Raw genomic sequence first — 27,872 nt, forward strand, 5'->3', positions numbered from 1 at the left:
GGGAGGGGGCATGAGTGCGGGGTCAACCAGTGCTGGGGAAGGCGGCCAGAGGGGCTGTGCCATTGGAGGGAGCGGGCACTCCAGAGGGCACAGGGGAAGGGTGGGTCAGTGGGAAGCTCATTCGAGGGAAGATTTGGGGGGATGGTTAAGCCAGATGCCATCGGGGGACAGAGAATGCCATCGTGCCAACATCTCTGGCATTGGCCCCCTTCGCTCCATACACACAGCCACCCCTTAGTCCAGACGCTCCTCGCTTCTCCCCTCGACTGTCCAAAGAGCGCCCCTTCTCCCTTGTGAACCTCGGTTTCTCCATCTCTAACCCAGAAGCGCACCCTTCTGTGGCGAGTTTCACAGAGAGACAGTAACTCCGGTTGTGGCGGCAGCGGTGTGGACGCAGGACTTCGTCCCATGAGGCCTCTCAGGGCCCAGGACATCCGCGGTCCCAGATCAGAACTGGGAGTCTGGGGGCTTAGAGCCCGGGATGCCAACCCGGGGAAGGGCTCCGGGATCCCCCCACGTCCGATCCAAGGAGGCACCTGAGGCCCTGGAGGAGAGCCCACGTGGCCGGCTCGTCTGGTGACTGAGTTGGGCCGAGCCAGGACTAGAAGTCAGGTTTTCCGGCTCCTCGAAGAAGAGGAGACCCGCCTGGCTTCCTTCTTTGTTTGCCTCCCGGGCTCTGGGCCATGGGCCGGGCTGCCTGGCTGTTTGCTGACCGAATAATTCTCTCGGGGAGATCTGTGCGGCCCCCGCCGACTCTGACCTCCTCGCCTTTTCCTCCCCCGTGCAGGCAAGTCCAGAACGCGCACACGGGCCTGGACCTCTCCGTCCCCACGTACCAGGAGGTCCGGGGGAAGATGATGTCCGGCCATGTCGAGTACCAGATCATGGTGGTGACCCGGCTGCCCGCCTTCAAGTCGGCCAAGCACAGAGCGGAGGACGTCGTCCAGTTCATGGTGGGCACACGTGTCCTCTTGCCACTCGGGTCGGGGACGCCAGGGGTTCTCTCCTGGGGCAGCCCCCAGAGGGGAGGAGGGGTCTGCTTCAGGGGCCTCGGGGGTCCCAACCAGCCCTCATGCCATGATCCCAGAGGCCAGAGGCAGGGGAGGTTCTCTGCCAAGACATTTCCTCACGCACGTGCGTGTGTGTGTGTGTGTGCTGGCATACTGCACGGCACACCAGAGGGGAGTCTGAGGGGGCATCTCTGTTTTAGAGCTGGTGCTTAAATGCCCATAATGCCACAGGCTGCCCATAGATGGCACCAGGACCTCAGTGTTCCACATGGCTCAGAGCCCATCTGACCCGGAACAACCTGCCACCTTCTCCCATCTCCAGAACACACCCATTCTGGGTGGCACTAACTGTGAGGGCAGGGGCAGGAGGGTGGGCATCCTCTATCTCCCAGACCCGGCAGGCTCCGCTCTGAAGTATCTGTCCCCCAGACCAGAGGGCAGGACCCTGACCTCCCTGGCACCCAGGGCTGCTGCCAACCATGCCGAAGCACGACTGTGATTCTAACATGCCAGCAGGAATGATCACTCCCCAGTATTGTTCTCTCCCTTCCCCTGAAAGGACCAACACCCCCATTTTACAGAAGGAACAACTGAGGTAGACTCTTCTGAGGTCCCCCAGGCAGGAAGTGGCAGAAAGTAGGACCCCCCCTTCCCCCCCACCCAGGGCTCCTCAGGAAGTTCAGCAGATTCCGTCCCTGGGGGGGCAGGAAGGGGGGAAAACAGAATTTGGAGCCGAGGGCTGGGAGTTCAGATCCTCACGTGGCTGCTTGACGGCCTCAGACAACCTGTTCTACCTCCCGGACCTTCCGTGAGTGGGTTGGACTAGATGGCTTCTGAGCTTCCCTTTCATTCGAGTTTGATGAGTCTGTGAAGGCAGCGGGACAGAAGAGACCGGCCCCGCCTGACATTTAGGGAAACCGAGGGCCGGAGAGACAGTGAGGCTTGGAGGCCTGAATGAGGATGGAAAGGGCCATTTCACAGAGGAAGGAGTCGAGGGCCAGAGAGGGGGAGAGCCCAGAGCAGAGGCAGGGCAGCCCCAGGGTTCCTTCCTCGGCCCCACACCGCCTGCCCGGTGGCTCCCCTAAAGGCTCTCTGCCCCAGAGCTCTGGAGCCAGGACAAGAAGCCGAGACTCCGGATTCCCAGGCCTGAGTTCTTCACGCTGTGCCGCCATGCTTGGGGAGCCTCAGGGCTCCGTGGGTGTGAGTGGGGCTGCGCCTGGGGAGCTCAGCGGCTCTCCCTTGGCCTTTTGGGGTTCTAGAGCTCCTTCGACACCCCCGGGAGACCCTCCCTCAGGAGGGGCTCAGGGGCTTCACCTGCCACCCTGAAGGCGAATCCTTGGCTTTCTCCAGGCCTGGGCCCATCCGCCAGCTCTTAGCACTCTCGGCCATGTCCCCGGGCTGGGCCAGGAGCCTGGAACTCATCTGGGCAGCTTTGCCAGCCCTCCCTCTGCTGGCCGACCGGGTTCCGTCCAGAGTCAGGAGGGGGAGCTCGGCTTGGCAGGGCTGCTGGTCACCCTGTGACGCGTCCCTGCTCTGTTCCTAAAAACAACGGCACGTTGGCAGGCACTTTACAGACAACCCTGGGGGGAGGCGAGGTCGGGGCACTTACCAGCCCCATTTTACACGTGAGGAAACGGAGGCAGACGGTCCAGTGACTTGCTCCAGGTCTCCTGGCTAGGAGGTGTCTGAGGCTGAATTTGAACCCAGCACGGCCTGTCTCCAGGCCCAGCACTCCATCCACTGCGTGCTAGAGACGGGCTTCTGGCCGGGGAAAATCAACCAATGGCTTAGACTGGCCAAATTCCTCAAACGCAGCGGCCTGGGATCTCTCGGGGTCTTGAGGCATCACAGTACAGTTCTGGCAGCTCGTTGCCGCGAGCCGGGGCGTCCCAGAACCTCCTGATCACAGGGTGGAGAGGGAGGTGGAGGAGAGAACAGGACGCTTCCCCGTGCCCGGGCGAGAAAACCCAGAGCCGGCAAGAGTCAGAATAGCCTCTCTGGCTAAGGAAAGGGGTTCAGGGCTGAGCGAGGCCCCACGCGGAGCTCCCAGGATTGGAACTCCGGACCCGGACCGCTGGGAGAGCCATCAAAGTGGGGCAGCTTCGGTACCTCTCTAGGGAACCTGAGGGCCGAGGGTGGGAGGGAGGCTGGATTGGCTTTACCGGGGCAACAAGGGAAAATGAGGCTCCCCGCCAGGAATGACAGGGAGGGCTGATGCTTTGCCCTGGACGCTAAAGGGGAAGGGCCAGCCTAGGGCTGGGCCACCTCGATAAGGCAAAGGACTTTGGCCTGAGGGGAGAAGCCTCTGACCCCTGATGGGATCGGCCCTCCCCACCCAACTCCTCTAAGGCCCCTTGTTAGTCGGGCTGGGACCCTCCTGTGCCAGGTCAGAGCTGGGCTCCCCGTTTGGGGGCTTCTAGATTCCAGGGTGACGGGAAGGAGCTTCCGAGCTGTCTTAATGAGCCCAGTTCTGGGGCCGGAACGGGAGGCCATTCCTAGGAGTGTTGGGACAAAGGAATGAGGAAAAAGGCTTGAAAAATGCCAGCCCTGGCAGATGGGACCGATACTGCGGGATTCCGAGGAAATCTCGGCCCGGCTGGCCTGTCTGCCTGCCTGCCTGTCTGTCTGTCTGTCTGTGCTCCCTCCGGCCTCGGCTCCGCCTGCCCCCCATCCAGAGGACCTGGCGACCCCCTGGGCTCCCCCTGCTGGTCTCTTCAGACAGATCCCAGCCCAGCTTCCTCTGTAAGGGTTTCTCCAGAAGCTTCCGGTGCCCGACAGCCTGTCCTCTGCCACAGCCCGGAGGAGGGGGAGCCGAGGGGTGACCACCAGGGAGGGGGCAGGCCTTGGCCAGGCACAGGAGGGACCGGCTTGTCCGGAGTCCCCAGGGCTCCTCAGTGAGGGTTTCTAGGTGCCCACAGAAATCCCTACAAGGGGCTAGTGAGGGCAGCAGGTGGGCCAGAGGATAGAGAGACATGGACGTGGGAGATCCTCGACTCAAATCGGGCCTCAGCCACTGGCTAGCCGCGAGATCCTGAGCAAGTCACCTAACCCCACTTGCCTAGCCCTTGCCTGGGAACTAAGCCTTAGTACGGCTCCTAAGACAGAAGGTAAGAGCTCCAGAAGCCAAGGAGGGCTCGTGGCTTGTCCTGGGAGCCTCTCCGTCACCCCTTGGCACATGGCAGAGCTCTTCAAACCAGAAGCTGTTGGTGCCCCTCAGAGGGGATCGCCCGCCCCCTGGCAGGACGGCCTCTCCCAGCAAGCTTCCCTCGGGCCCACGTAGCCATCTTGTTTCAGGTCTCCAAAAAGTACAGCGAGATCGAGGAGTTCTACCAGAAGCTGGCGAGCCGCTACCCCCAGGCCGCCCTTCCCCTGCTTCCCAGGAAAATCTTGTTCGTTGGGGAGTCCGACATCCGGGAGCGGAGAGCCATGTTCAATGACATCATGCGTCAGATTGCCAAGGACGGGGAGCTGGTGGCCAGCCCCGAGCTGCTGGAATTCTTAGGTGAGTGACCGCGTGTTCTGGCCAGTGGCCACACGGCCGTCCTGGGGCGGAGCGGGGAGGGAGCTCAGGACAGGGGACGTCAGGGCTCGGAGGGAGCTTCCAGGAGGGAAGGTCAGATCGGGGAGAGCCCCAAAAATCTGGGACAAAGAATGGCCCGGCTGGGAAGCGTGGCACGGAGAGCAGGGGACGCTGGGGCTGAGGACAGCCGCGGGGATCGTCTCTCCAAGACGCATGCAAGTTTTTCAGCTGAGCAAAATGAGGCTCAAACCAGGGCAGTTGCTCGGGCCAGACGACGTGATCTGCAAGGTCCATTCCAGCTTCATTTCTCTGCATCTGGAAGAAGATGGCTCAGTCCTACCTTCAGTGAGCTTACCGTCCAGGAAAAAAGGCCAGAAGTCCTTCCCGATTGGGGGCGTCCTGGGGCTTCAAAATTCATGGAACCCTAGAATCAGAACTAGCAGATCCCTTAGATGCTGTCGACTTCAACCCGCACATTTTACAGAGGGAAAAACTGAGGAAGCCCAGAGAGGCAGATGGCCACACAGGAGATAAATGGCAAAGCTCAGATTTGAGCAACCAAGACTCTTTCCTAAACAGGAACCAAGCCGATGACCAATATTAACTAACATCCAAAACCTGTGCGTGTAGGCTCCCTGCCCTCCCAGTCTAAGGAGCAAAAGATGACTTGAATGAGGAGCCAAAGGTTTGGCTTCTTAAACAATGCATGCCAGTAACCTAACAAATCGGGACCAAGCCCCCTCCTCGCTTTAGGACTGGACCCCAAGCACCGGGGAGGCAGGCTTTTATACAGTAAAAACAATCAAATGAGACACGTTAATTAAAAGGAACCGGAAACGATGCATTCAGTCATCTGACTTCTAATTGGATGAAAGATTAGGGACTTTCCAAGCTGGGAGGGGGAGAGTGAACAGGAGAAGATGTCCCTCCCTTCCCCAGGTATCTGTAAACAGGCCGAGGAACAGGGACACAACAGCCGACTGACGGGAATGGCATGTACAGTGATGAGAAAACTCTTTACCTCAGTCTCAGGATCTGACTGCGGTTCTGGTCCTCATAACCTGGGTCCCTGCTTAAAGAAAGGGTTCTAAAGAGCAGACACGGTCAGTCTCGTCTCCCAGCCACACAGGGCTGGGTTCAAACGGAGCCATCAAGTTTTCTCCCAATTTTCACAGTTGAGTAGCCGGTGCTCACCGGATAGATTTTGGACTAGATCCATAATTGCCCAGAAAGGAAGCTGAAGTCGCTCCAGAACTGAGTCACAACATGGAGTCCGTGTGGTTCATGCCCTGATCCTCTTTGGGTTGGGAGGAGGGCCCATTCCCCCTGTAGATCACTTATCTAGAAGGGTTTGGTTTTTCCATTCGTTCGTGGCATATGACTTGGCTCACCATGAGCTAATTTTGAGCTTTACATGTCACCATGGCAACCAAGACTTTCCTAAACAGGAACCAAGCCGATGACCAATATTAACTAACATCCAGCCTCTTGGTACCCTACTGACCAGAGCCAGGATCCACTCAGTCAGCACATTTTGGGTCCCAGATGTCACTCGTAGTTGTCTACCTGGCTGTCTTCTCTGGCGTATTCTGGAACAGGCCTCCTTCAGGACGGCTGGGAAGGCTCTGCTGCTTTGATTCCAGGTCGTTTGTAGAGGCTCCTAAATCCCACTCTGCCCAAATCTGCCGGGAACAAGACTTAATACAACTGAGGACAAGCTCTTCAGCCCGTTCATTTTTCTACGAGCCCTTAACTGTTTCTGCCTTTCCCTAACCCTGTGCCTGGCGTAAGAATCTCAGAAAAATCTCGGGGGTCTAACTCGTGAAATGATCTCTTCTGTCGTCTCATATGATCAGACAAATACTTCAGAGATGGATGGGGGTTGGGGAGTGAGCTTTTCACCTTCTTTGCAACGATCGCTACAATTTTATATGTAAACTCTCTTATCCCATTTGGAGAACTCATCACTAAAACCTGCTCACAGCCTCCGTTTCCATACGAGACACATGTGGAGGCCAGTCATAGACATACGGCTATGCCTCTTGGCACGCACAGTGTCATCTCGTTGCTTCCTCCAATTTACTCTTCTCTAATTGAGAACTTTTCCACTACCCCTTTGCCTTCCGCCTTTGGGGTTCCCGCTTTGGGGTTTGGTCATCTCTAGATTATAATTGGACCACAAACACCCATGAAAATCGTAAGCTGTTTCAGCCTTGCATCCTAGTAGAGTAATTCAGAGGTGTTGCCGTGTTCATCTGTGAATTAACCTGCCCCAATTATAGAAGTTTCCTATGGCAGGAAAAGGATGGACGGCATCTTAACAGTGCCAAGACTCCTCTCCTCCAGGGCACACACTGAGCCAACATTTCAGAGCAGGAAAAAAAATCTCCTTAGATCTGTTTGATTCCGGGACAACCAATCCTATAGTCACAAGGTTCAGAATTAATCAAGTGGGAAAATTTCCTGTTCAGAAAGGAAATAGCACAATGGGGAAACCAAGTCAAGAGGATCCTACCTCAGGCCCCCAGCATTTTCCCTTCAGCTTCCCTGTAACAATATGGAATAGCTACATAGAGATGGATGGATGGTTGGATGGATAGATAGATAGAAAGGGAGATGACAGAACTACACATTTCATTCATAAATAGATAGAAAAAGCATGTATTAAAGGCTCATTGTGTGCTCTGCTGCACAAAGAAAGGTCAGAACAGGCCCTGCCCTCAAGAGCTTACATTCGAATGGGGAAGACGGCATGTAAATAATGAGGTACGCCCAAGATGAATGCAGGAAGGGTAGAAGGGGATCTCTCGGGGGAGAGCTGGCAGCTCAGAGGGACCAGGAAGGCAGGGAAGCTCCAACACTTGTGCAGTTTATTGCCAGCAGTGGAATTGGGGGGATCTCATGATCTGGGACTGGGACGGGGCACCTCCACGTGACTCTCCAAAGAAATTCTCCAAGTTTGCCTCCTACCAGCAGTGACCGAGTGAACCTGTTTGTCCCAGCACTGCCAGCAAGGGGCTATGCTGCTTTGAGGCCGATGGGTGGGAAATTCAGCTGCCTCAGACCACCTTTATTGAATCCAATTTCCTTTTCTCACTCATCTGAAAAGCAAGAAAATCCAAACCTGTTTCAAGGACGTGGTTTCAAGCCAACCAGAGCCCCCTGTTGGCCATGTGGTTCCCCTCCAGATGCTTTCCTCTGCCTTCTGAGCTGGTCAGTTCTCTCTGGGGTGCTGGGAAGGCTATTTCCCCTGGAGTCAGGGTGAATCTCCTTGGGCTGACCACGGGCTTGCAGAGATTTCTCCACCAAGAGCTGTTTGGGGGTTTTCTGGTTCCGTTCTCCCTTTTTGGGTCACTAGTAAAGGTGTGGCTCACGTGATTTTTTCAGATTCTTGTCCCTCCAACCAACCGAGATGGGTCATTTCTACATGGTCATAAGGCGGCATGGGAAGACCCAAGTTCAAATCCTTATAAGCCATATGACCCTGGGCAAGTCATTTAAGCTCCTCCTCTGTCAGGTGGCAGGTTGGACAAGGTGACCACATCAGTCCTTTCCAGCTCAAAGTTTATGATCTTCCTGACCTCCATGCTGGGAATGAACTCCGTGGTCCCGTCTCTCCCCTCGCTCGGATCCCTCTCTTCTGTCCATGCCCGCCTCTGGTCCTGCCTCTTGGTTCTCCTGGGTGAAAGTGATGTCACCCTCGTCCCCTGCCTCTCTCCCTTTCCTCAGGGTTGCCTGTCATCCTTCTCCTCCTGGATCACAAGCTTCTCGAGGGCCAGACTCGTGCCGTCCCTGCCTGCGTGTCCCCTGAGTTGACCTAAGACACGTGTGCAGAATGGATAGTTCATAAACGTTTCTTGGCTTGAGTGGGCGCCCTGGATTTGGCCTGTGCCCTCGTGGGCCCCAGAACTCAGCTCTTCCAGCCCTGCGCCTCCCGTCCCGGGATGCCCCCCAGCATCACCTCCTCCCCCAGTTATCCGAAGAGCTCTCCAGGCCTGACCCCTTCACCCCCGTGACGATGGCTTCTGGCCTGGGGAGAAGCTCTAGTCATCAAAAGGACAAGCCTTCGAAGGAGTTAGAGGTCTTGAGTTTGAATCCTGAGCTTTCTGAAGCGCTCCCTGGGTGACTTGGGGCGAATCCCTTCCGTTCTCTGAGCCTCTGTGTTCCCGGTAAAATGGGGTCTGAGACTGCTTGCCCTCGAAAGTCCTGGAATCGGAGGTTTGTGCCCAGCAGGCACCTTTGGACTCTCAGGTTGAGTCAGACACGGCTCCTGACCTTCCTGAGCCACACCAAACCAGATGAAAATGTCATTGGGAAATATTTAACCAAACAGGGAAAAACAGGCCAACAGAGACCATCTTACAATGGGGCTTTTTTCTCAGTCACTTTGTGGCCACGGCTGTGGGTTAGCAGCCCCCATTTTTATTTGAGTTGGACACCCCTGGTCCGATGCTTCCCTCTCCCCTTGTTTTTCGCAGTAGGAAAAAGGCCCAGAGAGGTTAGGAACCCTGCCTCGGGTCACACAGCCAGTGAGCAGAGCAGTCATTCCCATGAGATTTCCTAACTCCCACCCTGGATCCCCAGTGCTGTGGTCTGCCATCCCTTGGCCATTCTGTTGGCATAAGTGGAGCCGGTATCCAAGCTCGTGCCTTCCACCCCAAAGACTTACTTCTGCCCCTCCTTTTGGGTCTCCTCCTGCAGGAACCAAGCCCTCTGGGGGTGTCAATTTAACTGAGAAGAGTCCCCCAGACCTGGAGAAGGATGAGACTGATGGGGATGCGGGGGACGACGGGTTTGACTTCTTCCAGAAGCCTGATAAGACAGTGGGTGAGGTTCCCCTGCCTAGCAACCTGAGCCGCCTGGGAGAGGAGGAGGAGGAGGAGGAGGAAGAGGAAGAGGAAGAAGAGGCTCTGGACCCTCTGGGTATCATGAGGTATGTCCTCTCCCCTTGGCTGCTTGGGACCCTGGGCCTGTGTTCAAGTCCTGGCCCTTCCCTTCTCCTCCTGCTGGGCCTTAGCCCAGGCTCCAGGAGCTCTGGTGGTCATTTCAAAGGTGCCTTTCCTCTAAAGCCTGTGGACTGTGGAAGGCAATTTCCTGTTCCATTGTGTGTTGGCAGAGTCTCCAGGCTCCCTCCTTGGGAGGAGGAAAGCCCGAGGGGGCATCTCAGGCTCCTTTTAGTTCTCCATTCAGCCTCAGCCTCCTTTTCCGGGCTAAATCTATGCATCCTCAGGACCCCAGCCTGGCCTGACCTTGGGGCCCAGGGGGCTGGATGAAGCACCTACTGTGTGCATCAGGAGCCCAGGAGAGGCTTACCGAGGCCCCTCGTCCAACCCGAGTGTGTACAGAATCCCCACGGCACCGTCCAGCTTCCGCTTGTCCCGCCTGCACATGCCAACCTCTCAGACCCTTTGGAAATCGCTCCTGGGCCTCTGAGGCTTCTCTTAGCTGCGCCACTTCCTTCAGTCTTCCTAGGCGGTCGCCAGTGATCTCTTGGTGGCCTTTTCTCCCTGATGCCTCCTTCTTTTGTAAAGGATAGACTTTATTGATTTTTTTAAACGTTCCTTTTAGGATGTTGAGTTCCACCTTCCCCCCTCCCTTCCGCTGAGAAGACGAGCAAAGCGATAGCGGTTGTACACGTGAAGCGGCCATAGCACAAAATGGCCCAGTAACAAGGATAACCAAGCAGGGAAGCTCTGCGGCGGCTCGCTCGCTCACAGGATGCGCCTCCCATCCTGAGCCCCTGGGCTGGGACTGTGGCCGAGGTTCTCCTGGTCCTGCTCTCTTCCCTTCGCCTCACTTTGTGCTTGCCAGGCTTTCCTGCAATCCCCCTGCTCTCTATTTCTTTGAGCCCAGGCTCCGTCTCCATGTTCCGTCTCCATCATAAACCTCGATAGGCGCAGCTGTTCCCCGGGTCGTGAGCTTCCCCTCCCTTTCCAGTTCTTGGCTCCCACATCAGAGCTTGTCAATATTTTTGGTGTATACGGCTTTTCCCCTTTTTGTTTGGGACAGAGACCTAGTAGTGGTGTTGCTGGGAAATGGGACGCACAGTTTAAAAGCCCTTTGGACATTGTCCAAATTGTTCTTTAGAGTGACTGGACCAGTTCACAGCTCCGTTGACTGTTCCTCATGTTCCTTCTGCCTGTTTTTCCCAGGGGACAGCTAGGTGGCACAGTGCTGGGCTTGAAGTCAGGAAGACCTGAGTTCAAATCTAGCCTAAGAAAGTTTCTAACTGTGTGACTTTGGGCAAGTCATTTGACTTCTGTTTGCCACTGGAGGAGGAAATGGCAAATCCAGTAACTTTGCCAAGAAAATCCCGTGAACAGAGATCCCCAGGGTCATGAAGGGTCAGACACAAGGGAAATAACATTTTCTTCATCCCTTCCTTTCTGATAGGTGTGAGGTGGCACCTCAGATTGTTTTAATGTACAGTTCTCTAGTCAGTTGTGATTTGGGGGATGCCTGTAGATAGCTTTCATTTTTTTCTTCCAAAAACTGCCTGTTCTTGTCCTTTGACCATTTATCACTTGGGTAATGGCTGTTATTTTCTAAATTTGACTTTGAGAAATGAGGCCTTTGTCAGAGAATCTTGCTGTAAAATATTTTTATTCTTTCATTGCCTCTGGTACCTTTTAGGAAAATGTAGTTCCCTTGATTGTCTCTTTTAATTGGGTCTGCTTTTGCTTTTACTTTTTCTGAGATCGTGGTTGCTACCCCTGCTTTTTTTATTTCAACTGAAGCTTGTTAGATTCTGCTCCAGCCCTTGATCTTAACTCTGTGTGTGTCTTTTTGTTTCAAGTGTATCTTTTGGAAATGACATATTGCTGGGTTCTGGTTTCTAATCCATTCTGCTTTCAGCTTCCATTTTATGGTTGAGCTCATCCCATTCACACTCACAAATGTGATGAATAACTACATTTTCCTCCATCTCTCTTTCTTCTCTCTGTTTTTATCCTGTCCCTCTTCTAAAGTCTGTTTTGTTTCTCATCACTGTTTCTGCTCTTCCTTTTATGAACCCCTATATCTTATCCCCTTCCCCTCCTATCTCTCTACCGAATAAATTAGGTTTCTATCTTCAACTGAATTTGTGTATATATTGTATACTCTTCTCTCTTTGAACCACTTCTGATGAGATTGAGATTCAAGCATTGTCTTCTGTCCCTCTCATTTCCCCCTCCACTATCAAAGCTCTATGTTGTACATCTCTTTTATGTGAGAAATTTTTCCCCATTCTGCCTCTCTCTTCTCCCTTCTCTCAATGCATCCCATTCTTACCCCTTTGGTTTTTTTTTTTAGATCATCTAATCATAATTGACTCCCACTCATGCTCTCTGGCTTTGTAGACTACTTCTAACCAGCCTAATAATGATAAAGTTCTTGAGTTAGGTGTATCATCTCCCCATGTAAAAATGTAAACTACTTAACTAGGCTGGGTTCCCTATGATTTTCTTTTTATGTTTATCCTGAGTCCTATGTTTGAATGTCAGCTTTTCTGTTCAGTTCTGGTCTTTTCATCAGAAATATTTGAAAGTCTTCTATTTCAGTAAATGTCTATTTTTTTTCCCCCTCAAGGATTATACTCAACTTCACTGGGTAGGTTTTTCTTGATTGTAATCCTGACTCCTCTGCCTCTCAGAATCTCATATTCAAAGCCTTTCATTCCTTTAATGTGGAAGTTGATGAACCTTGTGTGATCCTGACTGGTTCTGTGATCTTTCAATTGTTCTTTCTGGCTGGTTATAATATTTTCTCCTTGAACTGGGAGCTTTGGAATTTGGTTATTTTATTTTTGAGGATTTTCATTTTGAGATTTCTTTCAGGAGGCATTTGGTGGACTTTTTCCTTTTTTTTTTTTTTTAACTCTCTGGGGCTAAGAAATCAAGGCAATTCTCTTCATAGTTTCTTGAGATATGAGGCCGCCTCTTTTTTTGGTCATGACTTCAAGTAGTCTTATAGTTTTGTTTTGTTTTTTAACCCTCATCTCTTTCTATCTTAGAATCAATACTAAGTATCAGGTCCAAGGAAGAAGTATGGTAAAGCCTAGGCAACTAGGATTAACAGTGACTTGTCAGTGTTGCACACCTAGAAAGCATCTTGAGTCCAGATTTGAATCCAGAATGTCCTCTCCAGCCCTGGCTCCCTGTCTACTGTGGAACCACCTATCTGCCTTTAGCCCAATAATTCTTAAATTGTCTTTCCTACATCTATTTTCCAGGTCAGTTGCTTTTCTGATTTGATATTTCTCACTTTATATTTTTTCATTCTTTTGATTTTTGTTGTATAGTTTGTCTCATGGAGTCATTCGCTTCTAGTTGCCCAGTTCTAACTTTTAAGACATTATATTCTTCACTGAGCTTTTGTGCCTCCCTTTTCCATTTGGCATATTCTGTCTTTCACAGAGTTCTTTTCTTCAGTGAACTTTTGTGTCTCTTTTGCTATTAGGCCAGTTCTTTTTTTTTTAAGGTATTTATTATTTTCTTCAGTATTTTGTTTGCCTCTTTAATGAAACTGTTTATTTTCTTTTCATGTTTTTCTTGCATCACTCTCGGGTTTTTTTTCTTAATTGTTCCTCTGCGACTCTCATCTCTTTCTGAACTCTTCTAGGAATTTTATTGGACTTGTGTCCAATGGACACTTTCTGGGAGAGTTTGCTTTTCCCTGTTTTTACATGGTTATCTTCTGAGTTTGTTTCTTGGTCTTGCCTGACACTAGTAGCTTTTTATGGTTAGGTTCTTCTTTTGTTATTTGCTCATTTTTCTGGCCTATTTTTTTACTTGAACTTTTGGTCCCTGCTAACATGGTAAGGAGGCACTGTCCCAAGCTTCAGCTGTTCATGCTGGTCTTTTCAGATCTTGTTGTAGTTAGCCTGCTTGATATTCTCAACATTGCATCTCCTGTATCCATTATTTTACATAATCTGTCTCCTATACTTGGAATGCATGGGTAAGGGCTTTTATCTCCATTTTACAGTTTAAGAAATTGAGGCAGAGATGAAGTGACTTGCCCAGGGTCTCATGACTATCCAGTTTTTGAGGTTGGATTTGAACTCAAGTCTTCTGACCTCCAGCTCTTTATGCACTGTGCCTCTAGCTGCTTGGTATATGATTAAATGTGCCGTCTATACCTTTGTCCAGGTCATTGATAAAAATGTTTAATGACCCAGGACCATCACAGATCCCTGGGACCCCCCACAGGAGACTCCAGCCAAGTTCAGCCTGAATCCTGAGACTGTTCTGTTATCCAGGCAATCTAGAACCCACCTCACGGCCGAGCTCACACCTCTCCATCTTTTCCACAAGGATGGTGTGAGACGACAACTTGGGGAAGTCCCCCTCAGATATCTGTGTGGCGCTCCTTTGGCTTTTCCTTGTATCAGCCCCGTCCCCAAAGCAAACAGCTCTAGGGGGCTTCTCCCAGTCTGGAGGAGGGCAGCGTGGCTCCTTGTAACTCCTGCTTCCTTTGCCTTCTTTCATGGAATGTCCTAGAATTTCCCTGGGAATCAAGCCACGCTCCCTGACTTGTAGTTTGCTCAACGGTCTCCTCCCGTTGTTGAAGATGAGGACAGTCCCTGCTCTTCTGCGGGCCCTCAGCCTCTCCCACAGCAACTACAGCCCTACCGATATTCTTGGCAGGGGCTCCGCTGTTGTATCTGCTGGTTTTCCGGGCCCCTGGGTGTCTTCTCCCCCGGGGCTGATGCCTAGCCAGCTCCTCCCTTCTCTCCTTGCTTCTCTTGGGGATCATAGCCAGAAAGCCAGATGCCAGATGTCAGCAGAGAGCCGAGCTGCCCTCTCCTTGCCGTGTGCCCCCCCCTTCGTGCTCCCACCTGCCCTTGCAGCAGTCCCCTCCCTTCGGTGCTCTTCTTTTCTCCAAGACGGCTGTGCCAGAGCCCCGGCTGGCTGTGAGTGCCCTCCCAGCCTTGCCTCCTTCTCACCTTGAGCTCCCTGACGCTGGTTTTATAAGAGGGGAGGGTCCCGTTGGGCTCTGGGGCTGCTGGTGGGCCGGTCCCTCCCCTCTCTGGGCCTTTTTCTGGTTCTTGAGGTCTCTCAGCCTTCCTGGGACCTCCCGGTGTGGCCAAGGCTGATGGTCATCCCTCCGTCTTATAGCCATTTCCTGAGTAGTCAGGGTCAGGCTGGCATAGCGCAGGGCCATCGGGGAGCGAGTCTTGTCATTAGCTGGCCCCTGCCCCTGAGGGCCACCCCAGACCCACCGTTCCTGCTCCAGCGGGTAGAGAGAAGGCTCTGGGCTCCCTCTGCCCTTGTCCCTGGTAGCAGATCCAAGCAAGCAGGGAGAGCAGCTTGGCTTTCCTGGAGCCAGCCTTGGGCTGCTCCTCGGCTGGGGAGGAGAATAACTGTGGCTCCCGGATGCTCCCCTGGATTTCCTCTTCCTTTCCGCAGGAGATGTGAGAGCGTGGAGGCGCCCCTGGGCCTTCCCCCTTGGGGGGCTCCCTCAGGCCCCCGGGGAGGAGCTGGAGGCGTTGCTCAAGTGACTTGTGTCTGCAGGCTCTGTGCCCGGCCCAGCTGGCACGCCTTTGAGCACCACAAGGAAGAGGGAGTTAACTTGGAAAGAGGCTTGAGTTGGGCTCAGAGCCCGGTTAGCTGCCCAGATAGGAGCTCTCAGAGGCCTTTCTGCCCGGCCCTCTCCCCACGTGGGGGGGGGGGGAGATTTGCCCGAGGGCTCCCGAGGAGGAGCCGGGATCCTAGCCTGCCCCTGGCAGGGCCTTTGAGTGAAGACCCTCCCCTCACCCCAACCAGGAGGGACCAAACCCCCACCCAAGGGTGCTCATTCTCCCTGAGGCAGCTTTCCCTGCCCTTGAACCTCCGCCAGCCTCTCCCTTGGCCCCGATTCTGTCCTCTGGAGCTCATTTTCCGAGAGCTGAGGCTGCTCCTCCCCTCCAGCACCCCCACATCATCCAGGGGCTTCCTAGGGCGTCCTGGCTGCCCCTCTGGACACCCCCCCAGCCTCCGGCATCCTATTCGGGGCTCTCCAGAACCCCATCCACAGAGGAGGGCTGCCTGTGCCCGCTCCTTTGGCCTCGCTTCCTCCTGTCCACATTGAGGTTGGCCTTAGAGGCCAGGCCTGCCCCCTCCCTTCTGTGAGGCCGAGCCTGGGGGCTGTGGAAGGCGATTGTCCCCACGGCCTCCCCTGGCTCCCCCTCCACACGCGTCCCAGGGGCCGCCCTCTCCTCTCGTCCGTGGCGTGGGGGCTCCGCAGCCCCTGTGAGCCCCAAAAGGCCCGTCTCCCGAGGAGGCCCCGCACCCACGCTTGGGGAGAGCAGCCCAGCCGGGCTCGTCCTCGGACGTCCATCCCCGCTGCGGCCAGGGTGGGGAGCCCAAGAGCCGTCGCTGGCATAGCCCGGGACCATCTGGATGGACGCCAGGATGGCCAAACCCCGAGTGTCCTCCGCCAGGCTCGGCCCCTGCCCACACTGGCTACTCCCGGTCAGGCCTGGCCCTCGGGCATGCCGTGGCTCGCCAACCTCGTTTTACCCATACACGGAGGCCTGGCCAGGGAAGTGACTTGTCCACGGTCACCCGGCTAGCCGGTGCCAGGGATGGCTCCGCCTGACCACCCACCCTCCCCTGTGGCCTCTCGGCCAAGGCTGCTCCCTCCAGGGTCGCCCAGGGGAGCTTCCCTCATCGCCAGACCCAGAACCGTCCTCTGGGCCGCTGTGGCCCTGGTCCGGCCTGTGGCGAGGGGGATCCCCCCGGGGCCTCTGCGGGGGACGCTCATGGGGCCCAGCCTGGCTGGGAGGAGAGCGGGGTCGGGGGGCCTCAGACTCCTCTTGGACGCCAGGGCGCTGCCGGGGAAGGAGGGCCCCCGAGGTCTCGGTCTTGAGTGGGAGACCCCGGCCGGCGCCGTGGATCCCGAGTCCCTGAGAGAGCAGCCCCCGGCCCGGACACTCACCTCGTCGTCCTCCCCCTCCAGGTCCAAGAAGCCCAAAAAGCCTCGAGCCCCCACCCGGGAGGCCCGGCCCAGGGCAGCCCCACCAGGCTCAAGCCAGGAGAGCAGGCCCAAGCGGACCATCTTCGACGAAGAGGCCGAAGAGGACGCCGAGCTCTTTGGCCCCCAGCCGTCGGGCCCCGGCCGAGATGGTACATGGCAGCCCCGGGCATTCTGGGGTTCTGGCGGGGCCGTACGGGGGGCCTAGAGGCATCCGGACCTGAGCCCAGGCCCTGCGTCAGACACTGCCGGCTGCCTGCCTCAGTTTCCTCCTCTGTAAAATGGGAACAATCCTGTTAGCGCCTCCCTCCCAGGTCGGGGGATGAAACGAGAGAATCTGGGCCGAGTGAATGGCGGCCCTCCGGGGAGGAGCTCAGTGCCTGGCACACAGCCGGCGCCTAATAAATGTTGGATTGACCCTCTAGGCCTCCGGCTGTTCGCGGACCCTGACCTCGGGGGAAAGGTTTCCCTCGGAGATGCCTTGCTCTTGCCGAAGGCCTGCGAGCGCCCCCAGGAGCCCGCGCTGGGACCGGCCTGCGGGGACGTCGGGGATGACCTCTTTGGGTACGTGCTTTGGGGGACCCCACGGAGCCCGCCTGCCCCCACTCCCAGGCTTGCCCGGGCTCCCTCAGAAATGGCACCCAGGCCCTAGGGCTGCCACCCCAGGGCTCCCCAGAGGAGAGCTCCCCAGAGGCCTGCCCTCATCCAGGGGCCCCCGGCTCTCGAACTCGGGGCCAAGGAGCAAGTGGGCTCTCTGGTGCCCGGGCCGGCCACAAGGCAGCCTGCGACGGGGTCCCCACTCTGCCAGGGGCTGCCCCGCTCTCCTCCCTCTGGAAGACGGGGAGCCTCGGGCACCCTCTGGGCCTCCCGCTCCGGCGTGCTCGCACTCGGGCTCCATTTCACCCATTGATGGGCCCCAGGGTGGCCGGATCTGCGGGCTGGGAGCCGAGGCCACTGGCCAGCCTGTCACTGATGGGCTCCTTGTCTCTCCGAGGGGGGAAGGACATGCTGGGACGGCAGTGAGAGGCCACAGGCACTGCCCAGCTCCTGCCCCTGAGAAGGAAGGAGAGAAGGAGGGGGAGGGGGAGAGAAGGAGGAAGGGAGAGAAGGAGACAAGGAGGGAGGGAGTGAGGGAGAGGAAGGAGGGGGAGGGGGAGAGGGAGGGAGAGGAGGAGGCATGGATGGATCGGTTGATCGCAGGGGCTGCTCCCTAACCTGCCCGTCCAGGGCCCTGCTGGGTGCTCGGCCCTCGCTCGGCAGCTCCCCTTTCTTCGCTCCCCAGAGTGGAAGAGGACTTGGAGAAGATCTTGAAGCTGGGCTCCCAGCCCAGGCCTGAAGCCCTCCCCAGGGCCAAGCCCCGGGTGCCCGCCAAGCCAACCGTCCCCAAGAAGCCTGTGATCCCGCCCCCGAGGGCTGGCACCCCACAGCGGGCAGCGGCACCACAGGAGGCCCAGAGGCAGGTGCAGGTCCAGGATCTGGATGAGCTGGACATCCTGAAGTATATCCAGGACCAAAGTTCAGCCCCCAGCACTGCCCCCAGCCTCTTCTGAAGGGCCCTGCCCGCTGCCCGCTGCCCGCTGCCCGTGTCCCCAGCGCTGAGTCAGCCCAGGGCAAGAAGCCCCTCTGTAGGGGGCTGCCCGCCGGGATCCAGAGCCTGCCGCTGCCAGGGGCAGAGGGGAGGCCAGACCAGCGTCTCCTCTCGGCTGCCCCTCCTCCTCCTCCTGCCTCTCTCGAGGACTGGCTGCTCACAGGGGCACATCTTAGTGCACTTGACATGGAGAGATGTCAGAACAACGTGCTGAACTTAGGAAAGATCTGAATTCGAATGCTACCTCTGACCCAGTCACCCCGGGCCAGTCTCTCTGAGCCCTGGTTTCCTCATCAGAAAAGTGAACAGAGGGTGGCTCGGGAGCACTGTGGATGGAGAGCCAGGCCTAGAGATGGGAGGTCCCGGGTTCTAATCTGGCCTCAGACACTTCCCAGCTGGGTGACCCCCTTGTCTAGCCCTCACCACTGTTCTGCCTTGGAGTCGATCCCTGGAGGTGAGGATTCTAAAAAGAAAAATGAAGACGGTGACCCCGGTGGCACCCTGCCGATGCCCTGCAAGTCTCACCTGAGATGGCACCCGCAGAGGGCACGGCGGCTCCAGGCCGTGGAAGGTGGCCTTCATCGTTGTCACTGGCACTGCTGCCCGGGGTGGCAGGGGATGGAGGACTTAGAGGAGGCACCCCCAGGAGATAGCCAGAGGGGGCAGAGGGAGGAAAGCCAGACGGTGCCACAGAGGAAGGGCACCTTGGCACTGAGACACTGGGACGGAGCTGTGCTGGGCACGGAGCAGCTCTGGGAAGGGGGTCCAAAGGGCCATACCAGGCCCCCTCACTACCTGTATTTAGGGGGCCGTCAGCCCCTTGGCTTTGGGAAGAGCCTTTGGGGATGGAGGGCTGGCCAAGACCCCCCGTGAGGCCCCCTGACTGGGACGTTGGGCCGGTCCCTGAGCTGCTGTGCCCCTCCTCTGCCCGGGGGACGAGACTCTGGCCTCGCTGCTTCCCGGGGTCTGCCAAGTGCCTTAGACATTCCTGGGCCGGTGCCTCCTGGGGTGGCATCCTGGGTCTTCGGTGCGTCTTGTCTCGGGGCGGGGGCATGAATAAAGAGACGGAAATGAGGCTGTGCAGGTGCCGTGCCAGGAGGGCAGAGGGAGGGGGCCGCTGGGGCTCTCTGGGCAGCATCACTCCTAGGAGTGGTCAGTGAGTGCCGGGGGGCGGGTTCTGGGGTCTGAGATGCGGCAGCTCCCAGGGAGCCCCCCTGGGCTACAAGGAGAAGAAGGCTTCAGGGAGTCCTGGCCCGGCACGGGCAGATGGAGCCCTGAGACTCTGCCCGCTGCCCGGCTCCCAAACGTCGCAGCCACAGGGAGAAGCCGCATTTTCCGGGCGGTCGGGGTGCTGGGCTTCCTGCCTCCTCCCCTTCCTGATGCCGCTGCTGCCTTCGTGGCTGACCCAAACCAATAAGGAAAGCATCCAGGGATGGGGGTAAAAGGGCACCCCTGGCAAAGCCCACCATTTCTAGCCTCGGTTTCCTCCTCTGTAGGATGGGATCACGTTGGCACCACCTCCCTCGCAGGGTGGCATGAGGACCCCTCGGCCCCTGGCCGGGCCAGCCTCGCTCCCCTGGGCCCTCGGCCTCCCAGGCCTGTCGGGAAGGGGAGGCTCAGGTTCTGAGAAGGAGCTTTGGAGCACTCCTGGGAATCCACGCCAAGATCCCTGAGTGGCAGCGCTGCCCGGGAAATGGCCCCGAGCTCTGTTCCCATCCGCCTCTTTCCCAGGCAGACTCTGAGGACAGCCCCCCGGCCCCTGTCCCCGACATCCACGTCACAGGGCTGGGCACACCATTGTCCTGGCACTGGTGGAGGGGCGATGGGCAATGCCAACAGCCTGGCCTTCCCCAGGGAGCTCAGATCTGTGGACAAGACAGTGACAGACTGGGCTGGCATTCAGTGCTGGGCACTGCCAGACCCGTCTGAGGCCCTGCCGGCTTGAGGTTGAGCCAGCCCTTCAAGGCTCCCGTGGGCCACCAGAGGGGCCCCTCATGCTGGGATTGTCCTGAGCACACAGCCAGAGAGATGGAAGGCCATTTGGATCTGGGCTGGAGCAGACTCAGGTCCCAGGTCCTGGGTTCAAATCCAGCCTGACCTATAGTCAGGTGATTCTGGGTACCTCACTCCAAGGGTCAGTTTCTTTGTTTGTAAAATGGGCATCTGGATTCTTGAGCCAACTACCCCCTGCCCAGGGGGCAACGTGTCCTCCAGGAGGACCCTTCATCACTGGAATTCTTAGAATTCTGGGACTGGGAGAAGGTTCATCTCCACAAACTCCCCAAGGCAACGAAGTCTGATACCAGCTTGTGTGATGCTGGGCAAGTCCCTCTCCAGGCCTCAGTGGCCCCCTGTAAAATGGGAGGCTGGACCCAGGGCAGGGGATTCTGAGCTCCCCTGGGGCAGAGCCCGCTTCCTTCTCCTGGGGGGGCGCAGGAGGGAGCAGAGGCCGTCTCCCCAGGACCCCTCATCCTGCTTCCTGGCGCCCGGCGGGGCATCTTGCTCCAGACTTCCTTTTCCACCTCAAAATACACTGGGAAAGTCCCCTGTCCAGGCGACTGGCTCGGGGACGTCCCTGGTTATTTCAGCGGCTTGTTTTCCAGAGCAGGGAAGTGAGGACAGGAAGCAGGAGCCCGGAGAGCCTTGGGGAGAGAGCACCCCTCCTGGGCCTCAGTTTGCTCATCCGTTAAAGGGGACTGACAGAAGAGTTCCCCAGGCTACAAGCTGGTCAGGGCCAGGAGCAGCTCCTGAGGAGGCCGGAGGGACAGTGGACCAAAGGCAGCAGCAGGGTCCTCTGGACTCCAGCTATCCAGCATGCTGTCTTCTCTGTGGCCTGGGCTCGAGGTGTGAGCTGTGATGACCTTAGACAAGTCCCTTGTCCTGTGAGTCTGAGTTAGCTTTTCTCTATCCCCTCCCCTGTGCCAAGCACTGTGCTAAGTGCTCAACAAGTATTACTTCATTCTCACAACAGCCTGGGGAGGGAAGGGCTGTTATTGCCCCCATTTTACAGATGAGGAAATGGAGGCAGATAGAGGCTAAGTGACCTGCCCAGGCAGAGGCAGAGTGAGAGAAACAGTCCTGAAAGTCCCTTCTCCATAGGGCTCTTGTGAGGAAGAGATGGGGGGCTGGGGGCAGAAGGGAGGGGTCTGGGGGGCCCCAGGCCCCTGTCTGGTCCACCATCTGCTGGACGAATGGCCACCTGGCCTGCTTGGAGAGTCCTCCCAGCCCTGAGGAGCCCCCAGGCAGCTCTGTTGCCCCTGTTCTTCCCCCGGTCCTGGTGGGCCCTTCCTGGCCAGTGAAGACAGCGCTCGGGCTGCCCTGGGGTTCCCGTCCTCCCTTCCCTCCTCAGATGCACCACAGCTAACTGGGTGCCAGGATAGAGCACCGTCCTCCTTCCCGCTGGGCCGCCATATTGCACTTGGGCCTCGCGGTAGCCTCTGGGGTCCACTGAAGCCCCCAGATCTTTTTCATGATCCCTGCACCCTGGCCACACCTCTTCTGGCTTTGGACCCGAGGGAGACTTGGCCTTTCTCCCTGTTCCCCAGCCCCGCAGGCTTCATGGCACCAGAGATTTCAGAGCGGGATGAACTTTTACAACCATTTGGCCCATTTTACAGATGAGTACATTTGCCAGAAGAGCAGAGCTTGCCATAACTCCCAGTGGAGTGTGCACCCCCAGGACCACCACTGCCAGCTGTCAGGCCGTCCTCCCGGCCTCCCCTGCCCCCGTTACCCCACATGTGGCCTTGCATCATCCAGGTTTTCTCCCCCATCAGAATAGAGCTCTTTGCGGATGGGGTCTGGGTCCTTGAAGGCCTTGGTGCCACCTGGCATGGTGCTTGGCACCTGGTGCCCCCTGTTTGGCTCCTCCCACCCCCAAGGCCGCCCCCCAGAGACCTCCCTCCCTCAGAGCGCTCATCGGGCTTGGCTGGCAGGCTTGGTCCCTGCCCCGGGATGGGTGCTGTGTTCTCCCACATCTCAGCTTGCCTGTGAGCCCCCCCCCCGGGGGGACATTTTTATGGGCATCTTTTGGCTTTGGCTCTGGAAAGTTCTAGGTCTCAGGGCTTGTCAAATGGCTGCAGCGCCCTCTGCCCACCCCCCACCCCCCAGCCAGCTCTGTCAAACGAGGGCTCGCTGGAGAGCCTGAGGAGGAGGAGCAGCGACTGGCTGAGGAAGAGGGCTCTGCTGGGCATCCAAGGCCTAGAAGGGCGGTCAAGCCAATGGGGTCTCTCCCCTCACTCATCTCTACTCAGAGGGCATTTTTCAGGGCACTGCCCGGCCCGGGACCGCCTTCTGTGAGTGGGGAATATGGCTGGCCCTCACTCAGAATGGGGTCAGATGGCTTAGATGCTATTCACCACCAGCTGGGGCTCGTGCTGGCATGGAGGGGGCAGGCTGTGCCCGCTCCCCACTCCTATGCCCCCTTCAAGCTCGGGGGCAGTTCTGTCAGGAAATTGGGCATTGACTGGTGGGAGAGGAGGGTCACCAGGATGGTGAAGGCCCTGGAGGCCATGCCCAGCAAGGACCCGCAAAGAAATGGGGAGTCACGGGGGAGAAGAGAAGACTGGAGGCACGTGGCAGCTGGGCTGAAGTGCCATCTGCACTGTATTCTGCTTGTCCCCTGGGCACGGGACCAGGCTAAACCAGTGGAAGTACAAAGAGATGGGTGTTGGGAGAAACTCATGAAGGAGCCGAGCTGTCCCAGCGTGGAGTGGGCTGCCTCAGTCTGGGGGGAGCCCCCCAGGGCTCCAAGGAGAGGCTGGGTGGCCCTTCTGGGACTTTGTAGCAGGCATTTGCCTTCAGGGAGGGCCTTCGGAGGTCTCCAGTGCCACCATTCTGAGGTCAAACCCGACCTCTTCCAGGAAGTTCCTCTCCCATATCAATCTCCCCGACTGTCAGACCAGGCCAATAAGGGGCCTCCTCCCCTTTAACGCCTCGCTCGGGGACCAGGACCTCGTCTGCTTCTCTCCCAGCCACAGCCCAACGCTCTGAGACAGGGCTGGGCAGCCTGTGCCTCCTCTTGGAGCCAGGAAGTCCCCATCCATGCCACCTGACGCCTGGACTCCAACAATCATTAAGCCGCCCTCTACTGACCCTCGTGAGTCAGTGGCCGAGGTCAAGGGGCGGCTCATCGGCCCCGGCAAGTTTGTTGACCTTTCCCAAGCACCCTTGCTGCTGCCGCCCACAGAGGGCATCCGAGCAGAATCCAGTTATTCGTGCTTCACCAATTGACTGGATGGATCATCCCTTCAAACCCGCCATCCCTGGGCAGCCTAGAGGTGCGAACCCTCCATTTCAGGACAACTCTATGTTCTGTGCCAACCCCTGGGACCTCACCCCTGGGCGCTGCTCTGACTAAGCACCTGCTGTGTTTAGCACCCTGCTCTTAGGGAGCTCACAGTCTCGAGAAAGCAAAGGAGATGTGACACAGAACTGCATCTGGCCGATAGAGCCCTCCTTCAGTGTCCTCTAGGCGTCCTCTGAAATCTCCTTCTAGCCAGGTGTCTGGTCACCTTTCTGTGTGGCCTGAGAGCCCCCTAAGCTGCTGCTGCTAGCTCAAGGCCAGCCCCCACCCCAGCGTCATGGCCCCGTCTTGCTGATTTCCCACGATGCCTTAGGCTGGAAGAATGTCTCCCCCTGACCTTTTGTTGGCTCTGCTGCTCCAGAATTGAACCCGAGACCTTCCTTTCAAGTTGTGTGAAGGGGAACGTTGGGAGAAGTTGGCCAGTGGCCATCTCTATTCTGCTCTCCTCTTCTTTTTCTTTAAAAACCTTTTTTTCCCCCAAAAAAAGTGATTAACAGGCTCTCTGGGCTAGTCCTCCAGCTTGCTCTTCACAGGTGGGAGGCAGGTTTATGGGATGGTCATTATGGATTTGGACTCCTGATGATTATAAGTCCTAAGCCCCCACTGGTGTGAGTTTACCTGAATAGTCAGCCAGGAGAAATGACTGGTTCAAAGCAAAGGCATTCACTAAAAGGGCATAGAAGAGCTGTAGCTACAACCTGTTTCTCCCAAATAGCTGGAGTGTTCATGGGAAAGACAGGCCGAAATTTAGAACACAAAGATGGCCATGGAGGGAACACGAGTAGCAAGGCATCCTCTGCCTCCCCAACTGTAGGGACTCCCATCTTCTGGAGTCCTCCCAGAACAACCCCTGTCCCAGCCTAGTGTCTTTACTAGCCCATGGGGTGGGGGGAGGGAAGGGGGAAGGCAGGGACAGGATGACCCCAAAATCAGCACAATTCATTCTTTTTTTTTTTTTTTTTTTTTTTTTTTTTTTTTTTTTTTTTTTTTTTAGCACAAGTCATTCTGACCAATCTTGACAGCCAAAGGGTCTAGGCATAACCCAGGGCAGCCCAGTCATTCAGGGTTAAGATTGGATTCAAGAGGAAACTATAAGTAAATTGGGTGAACACAGAATAGTTTATTTATCAGAGCTTTGAGAAAGGAAAGATTTTAAGGCCAAACAAGAGTCGGAAAATATTACAAAATGAAAAAGAAATAATTTTGATTACATTAAATTAAAAAAGGTTTTGTACAAACAAAATCAATGCAACCAAAATTAGAAATGAAGTAACAAATTGGGGGAAAATATAGCAAAAATCTCTGACAAAGGTCTAATTACTCAAATTTAGAAGGAGCTAAATCAATTGTACAAAAAAAGCAAGCCATTCCCCAATTGATAAATGGGCAAGGGACATGAATAGGCAATTTTCAAATAAAGAAATCAAAACTATCAAAATCAAAAGCACATGAAAAATTGCTCTAAATCTCTAATAATTAGAGAAATGCAAATCAAAACAACTCTGAGGTACCACCTCACATCTAGCAAATTGACCAATATGGCAGCAAAGGAAAGTAATAAATGTTGGAGGAGATGTGACAAAATTGGAACACTAATACATTGCTAGTGGAGTTGTAAACTGATCCAACCATTCTGGAGGGCAATTTGGAACTATGCCCAAAGGGCTTTAAAAGCCTGCCTGCCCATTGATCCAGCCATACCACTGCTGGGTTTGTACCCCAAAGAGATAATAAGGAAAAAGACTTGTACAACAATATTCATAGCCTCACTCTTTGTGGTGGTAAAAAACTGGAAAATCAGGGGATGTCCCTCGATTGGGGAATGACTGGACAAATTATGGTATCTGATGGTGATGGAATGCTATTGAGTTGAAAGGAATGATGAACTGGAGGAATTCCGTGTGAAATGGAAAGACCTCCAGGAAGTGATGCAGAGTGAAAGGAGCAGAACCAGGAGAATGTTGTACACAGAGATTGATACATTGTAGCATAATTGAATGTAACTGACTTTGCTACTAGCAACAACACAATGACTCAGGACAATCCCAAGGGACTGAGTAGAAAGAACTGCGGAAGCAGAAACACAGAAGAAAAACAACTGCTTGATCACATGGTTCGATGGGGACATGATTGGGTATGTAGACTCTAAGTGATCACCCTAATGCAAATATTAATAATATGGAAATAGGTCTTGATCAATGACACATGTAAAACCCAGTGGAATTGCTCATTGGCTATGGGAGGGGGATTAGAGAGGGGGAAAGAACATGAATCATATAACTATGGAAAAATATTCTAAATTAAATAAAAATTTTCAAATTAAAAAAAATTGGATTCAAGAAAGCCTTTGACAAAATACAACAGCCATCACTGTTAAAAATACTAAAAAGCATAGGAAGAAATGGAGCTTTGCTTTAAATAATAGGTAGTATCTAACTAAAACCATTGACACCAGTATCATCTGCAATGGAGAGAAGCTAGAAGCCTTCCCCATAAGATCAAGGGCAAAACATGGAGGTCTATTATCACCACACCACTATTCGATATTGTATTAGAAATGCTGGCTTTAGCAATGAGAGAAAGAAAAGAAATGGAAGGAGTTAAAGAGATTGGAATTCAGTGCAATGAGACATGCCAGGACCAGAAAATATTACTGAGGAACAAATGTGCTACTCTGCCATAAAAGGCATCTATAAAGACAAAATGTTGATGCAGGGGGACGTGGTGGTGGTGGTGGTGCTGCTGCTGCTGCTGCTCCTCCTCTTCCTCCACTTCCTCCTCCTTTTCCTCATCAAGGAGACAACACACATTGGGTGAATTCTGTCACCCGGAGGAGCCAAGCTTCCCTAGAGAAGGGGAACTTTTATGTGTCCAGGAGCCAGGCCAATGGTCAAGCTCTGACTTCCAGAGCAACCAAATACTGAGAAGAAATAGCCTTCTTGCCCCTTGGAAGGGAGACCAGTCTAGGGTGGATAGCCAATGTGGAATGTAGTCCACTCAGCTACAGACCCTTCAAATGGGCATATTGGCTCTGTCTGGTACATGACACTAGCTGTGGACCCCTGGGAAAATTATTTAATCCGTCTGCCTCTGTTTCCCCATCTATAAAATAGAGGAAATGCTAGTTGTGAGGAGCCAGTGAGCTAATAATTATAAAGAGATTGGCACAGGGCCTGGATCACAGTAAGTGCTATATACTTTTAGTTATTATTTATTATCCCCTTCAGGCATGAGTGGCCCCTTGAAATTATTTCTTAAAAAGTCTTCTATTTTGCATTTACTCATATGTGTTTTCATGTCCCCCCCCCCAGCAGAATGTAAGCTTCTTGAGGGCAGACTATTTCATTTTTTCTCGAGATCTATCTATCATCTCCAGATAATCTTATAAGGATGGCTTACTTGATAAGTAACTAACAGACACTGAATATCTTTTAGCTCATGCTTCCAGCTCTGTCTCCAGGAGCATGGAGTTTATTATATATATTTCAAGACTCATTTCACACAAAAGAACCCCCCCCCCGAAACTTTGCAGATGTGCAGAAGTTACAAATTATGTCATATCAAAACACAAAAGGTCTCATTGGCTTCAGAACAGACCAAGGCCAAGGCTGAATTTTGACTGGATTCTTATCAGAAAGCCAAGTGGGGGAATATTTTTCTCAGGGTTGAATTGCCCCTGCTAAGGTTTTGGCCTTGGCTGTACCAGGCAGCTGCATTCCTGGCCAAAGGGGAACAATGTTAACCCTTTTAATTGCTGGTTAGTTGGGAACTTAAAGCTTTTCAATAAGGCCACAATACTTTTCAACAAAAAATCACAAGAATCACAAAAGGGGTCAAAAGAGGAGTCTCAGATTTTCATCTATTCTCTTATTGGCTTCCCACAATTTTTGTCCCTATATCCCCAGCCCCCAGCCCAGAGCCTGGCATGTGATAGGTGCTTAGTCATGCTGGATGGATGGATGGATGGGAGCTCTGAAGGTCCTGGGGAGAGTCAGTCTAGGGAATTCCCCAGGGACGTGGTGGATCACTGTCTGTAAGTGGAGGAGGACAAGTCCTGGGAAGAGGGCTCAGCCTTGGCCCCAGAGGGCAGATCTTGGTCCATTCGGGCTCTCTGACCACCAGCACTGTCCCAGGGTGGCACAGGCTGCCTCCTACTCTGCTGGGCTCCCCCTCCCTGGAGGTCTGGTCACCTAGGGGGCCAGTAGAGCAGATGCAGAGGTGGGTCCCCTGGGGCACCCGGCAGCCACTGCCAAGTCTTGCCGTTCTTGTTGTTTCAGCTCAGCTTGGTCCAACTCAGCCAGAGTTTATTGCCCTCTTACTGCGTCCCAGGCATTAGGGTTAGGGTGGGCAGAGGTAGGGAGGTGGTAACAGCAGGGACCCCAATTAGTAAACACGAGGTCATTGAGGCCTTCATCCAGAGCCCTGCACAGGCACCTTGTCTTCTCCCTCCCCAACTGGCCTCCCCTTCCTCAGTTTATCCAGCTGCCTCTGACAGGCTATCTCCTCCACCCG

General features: G+C 55.0%; 1 protein-coding gene across 1 annotated transcript in view; it reads left to right on the plus strand.

The window, feature by feature from the left end:
- The window catches only part of HS1BP3 (HCLS1 binding protein 3), a 25,112-nt gene extending 6,654 nt beyond the window's left edge, over positions 1-18,458 (plus strand). The window contains exons 2-7 of the mRNA XM_044663001.1: positions 788-953; positions 4,305-4,512; positions 9,232-9,463; positions 16,453-16,619; positions 16,893-17,031; positions 17,750-18,458. Of these exons, the coding sequence (XP_044518936.1) occupies positions 788-953; positions 4,305-4,512; positions 9,232-9,463; positions 16,453-16,619; positions 16,893-17,031; positions 17,750-18,017 (1,180 nt within the window). The 3' untranslated portion in view covers positions 18,018-18,458. The remainder of the gene's footprint in view (positions 1-787; positions 954-4,304; positions 4,513-9,231; positions 9,464-16,452; positions 16,620-16,892; positions 17,032-17,749) is intronic.
- The last annotated feature ends 9,414 nt before the right edge of the window (positions 18,459-27,872 follow it).

This window comes from Gracilinanus agilis, chromosome 2, assembly GCF_016433145.1.
Source record: "Gracilinanus agilis isolate LMUSP501 chromosome 2, AgileGrace, whole genome shotgun sequence".
NCBI lineage: Eukaryota > Metazoa > Chordata > Mammalia > Didelphimorphia > Didelphidae > Gracilinanus > Gracilinanus agilis.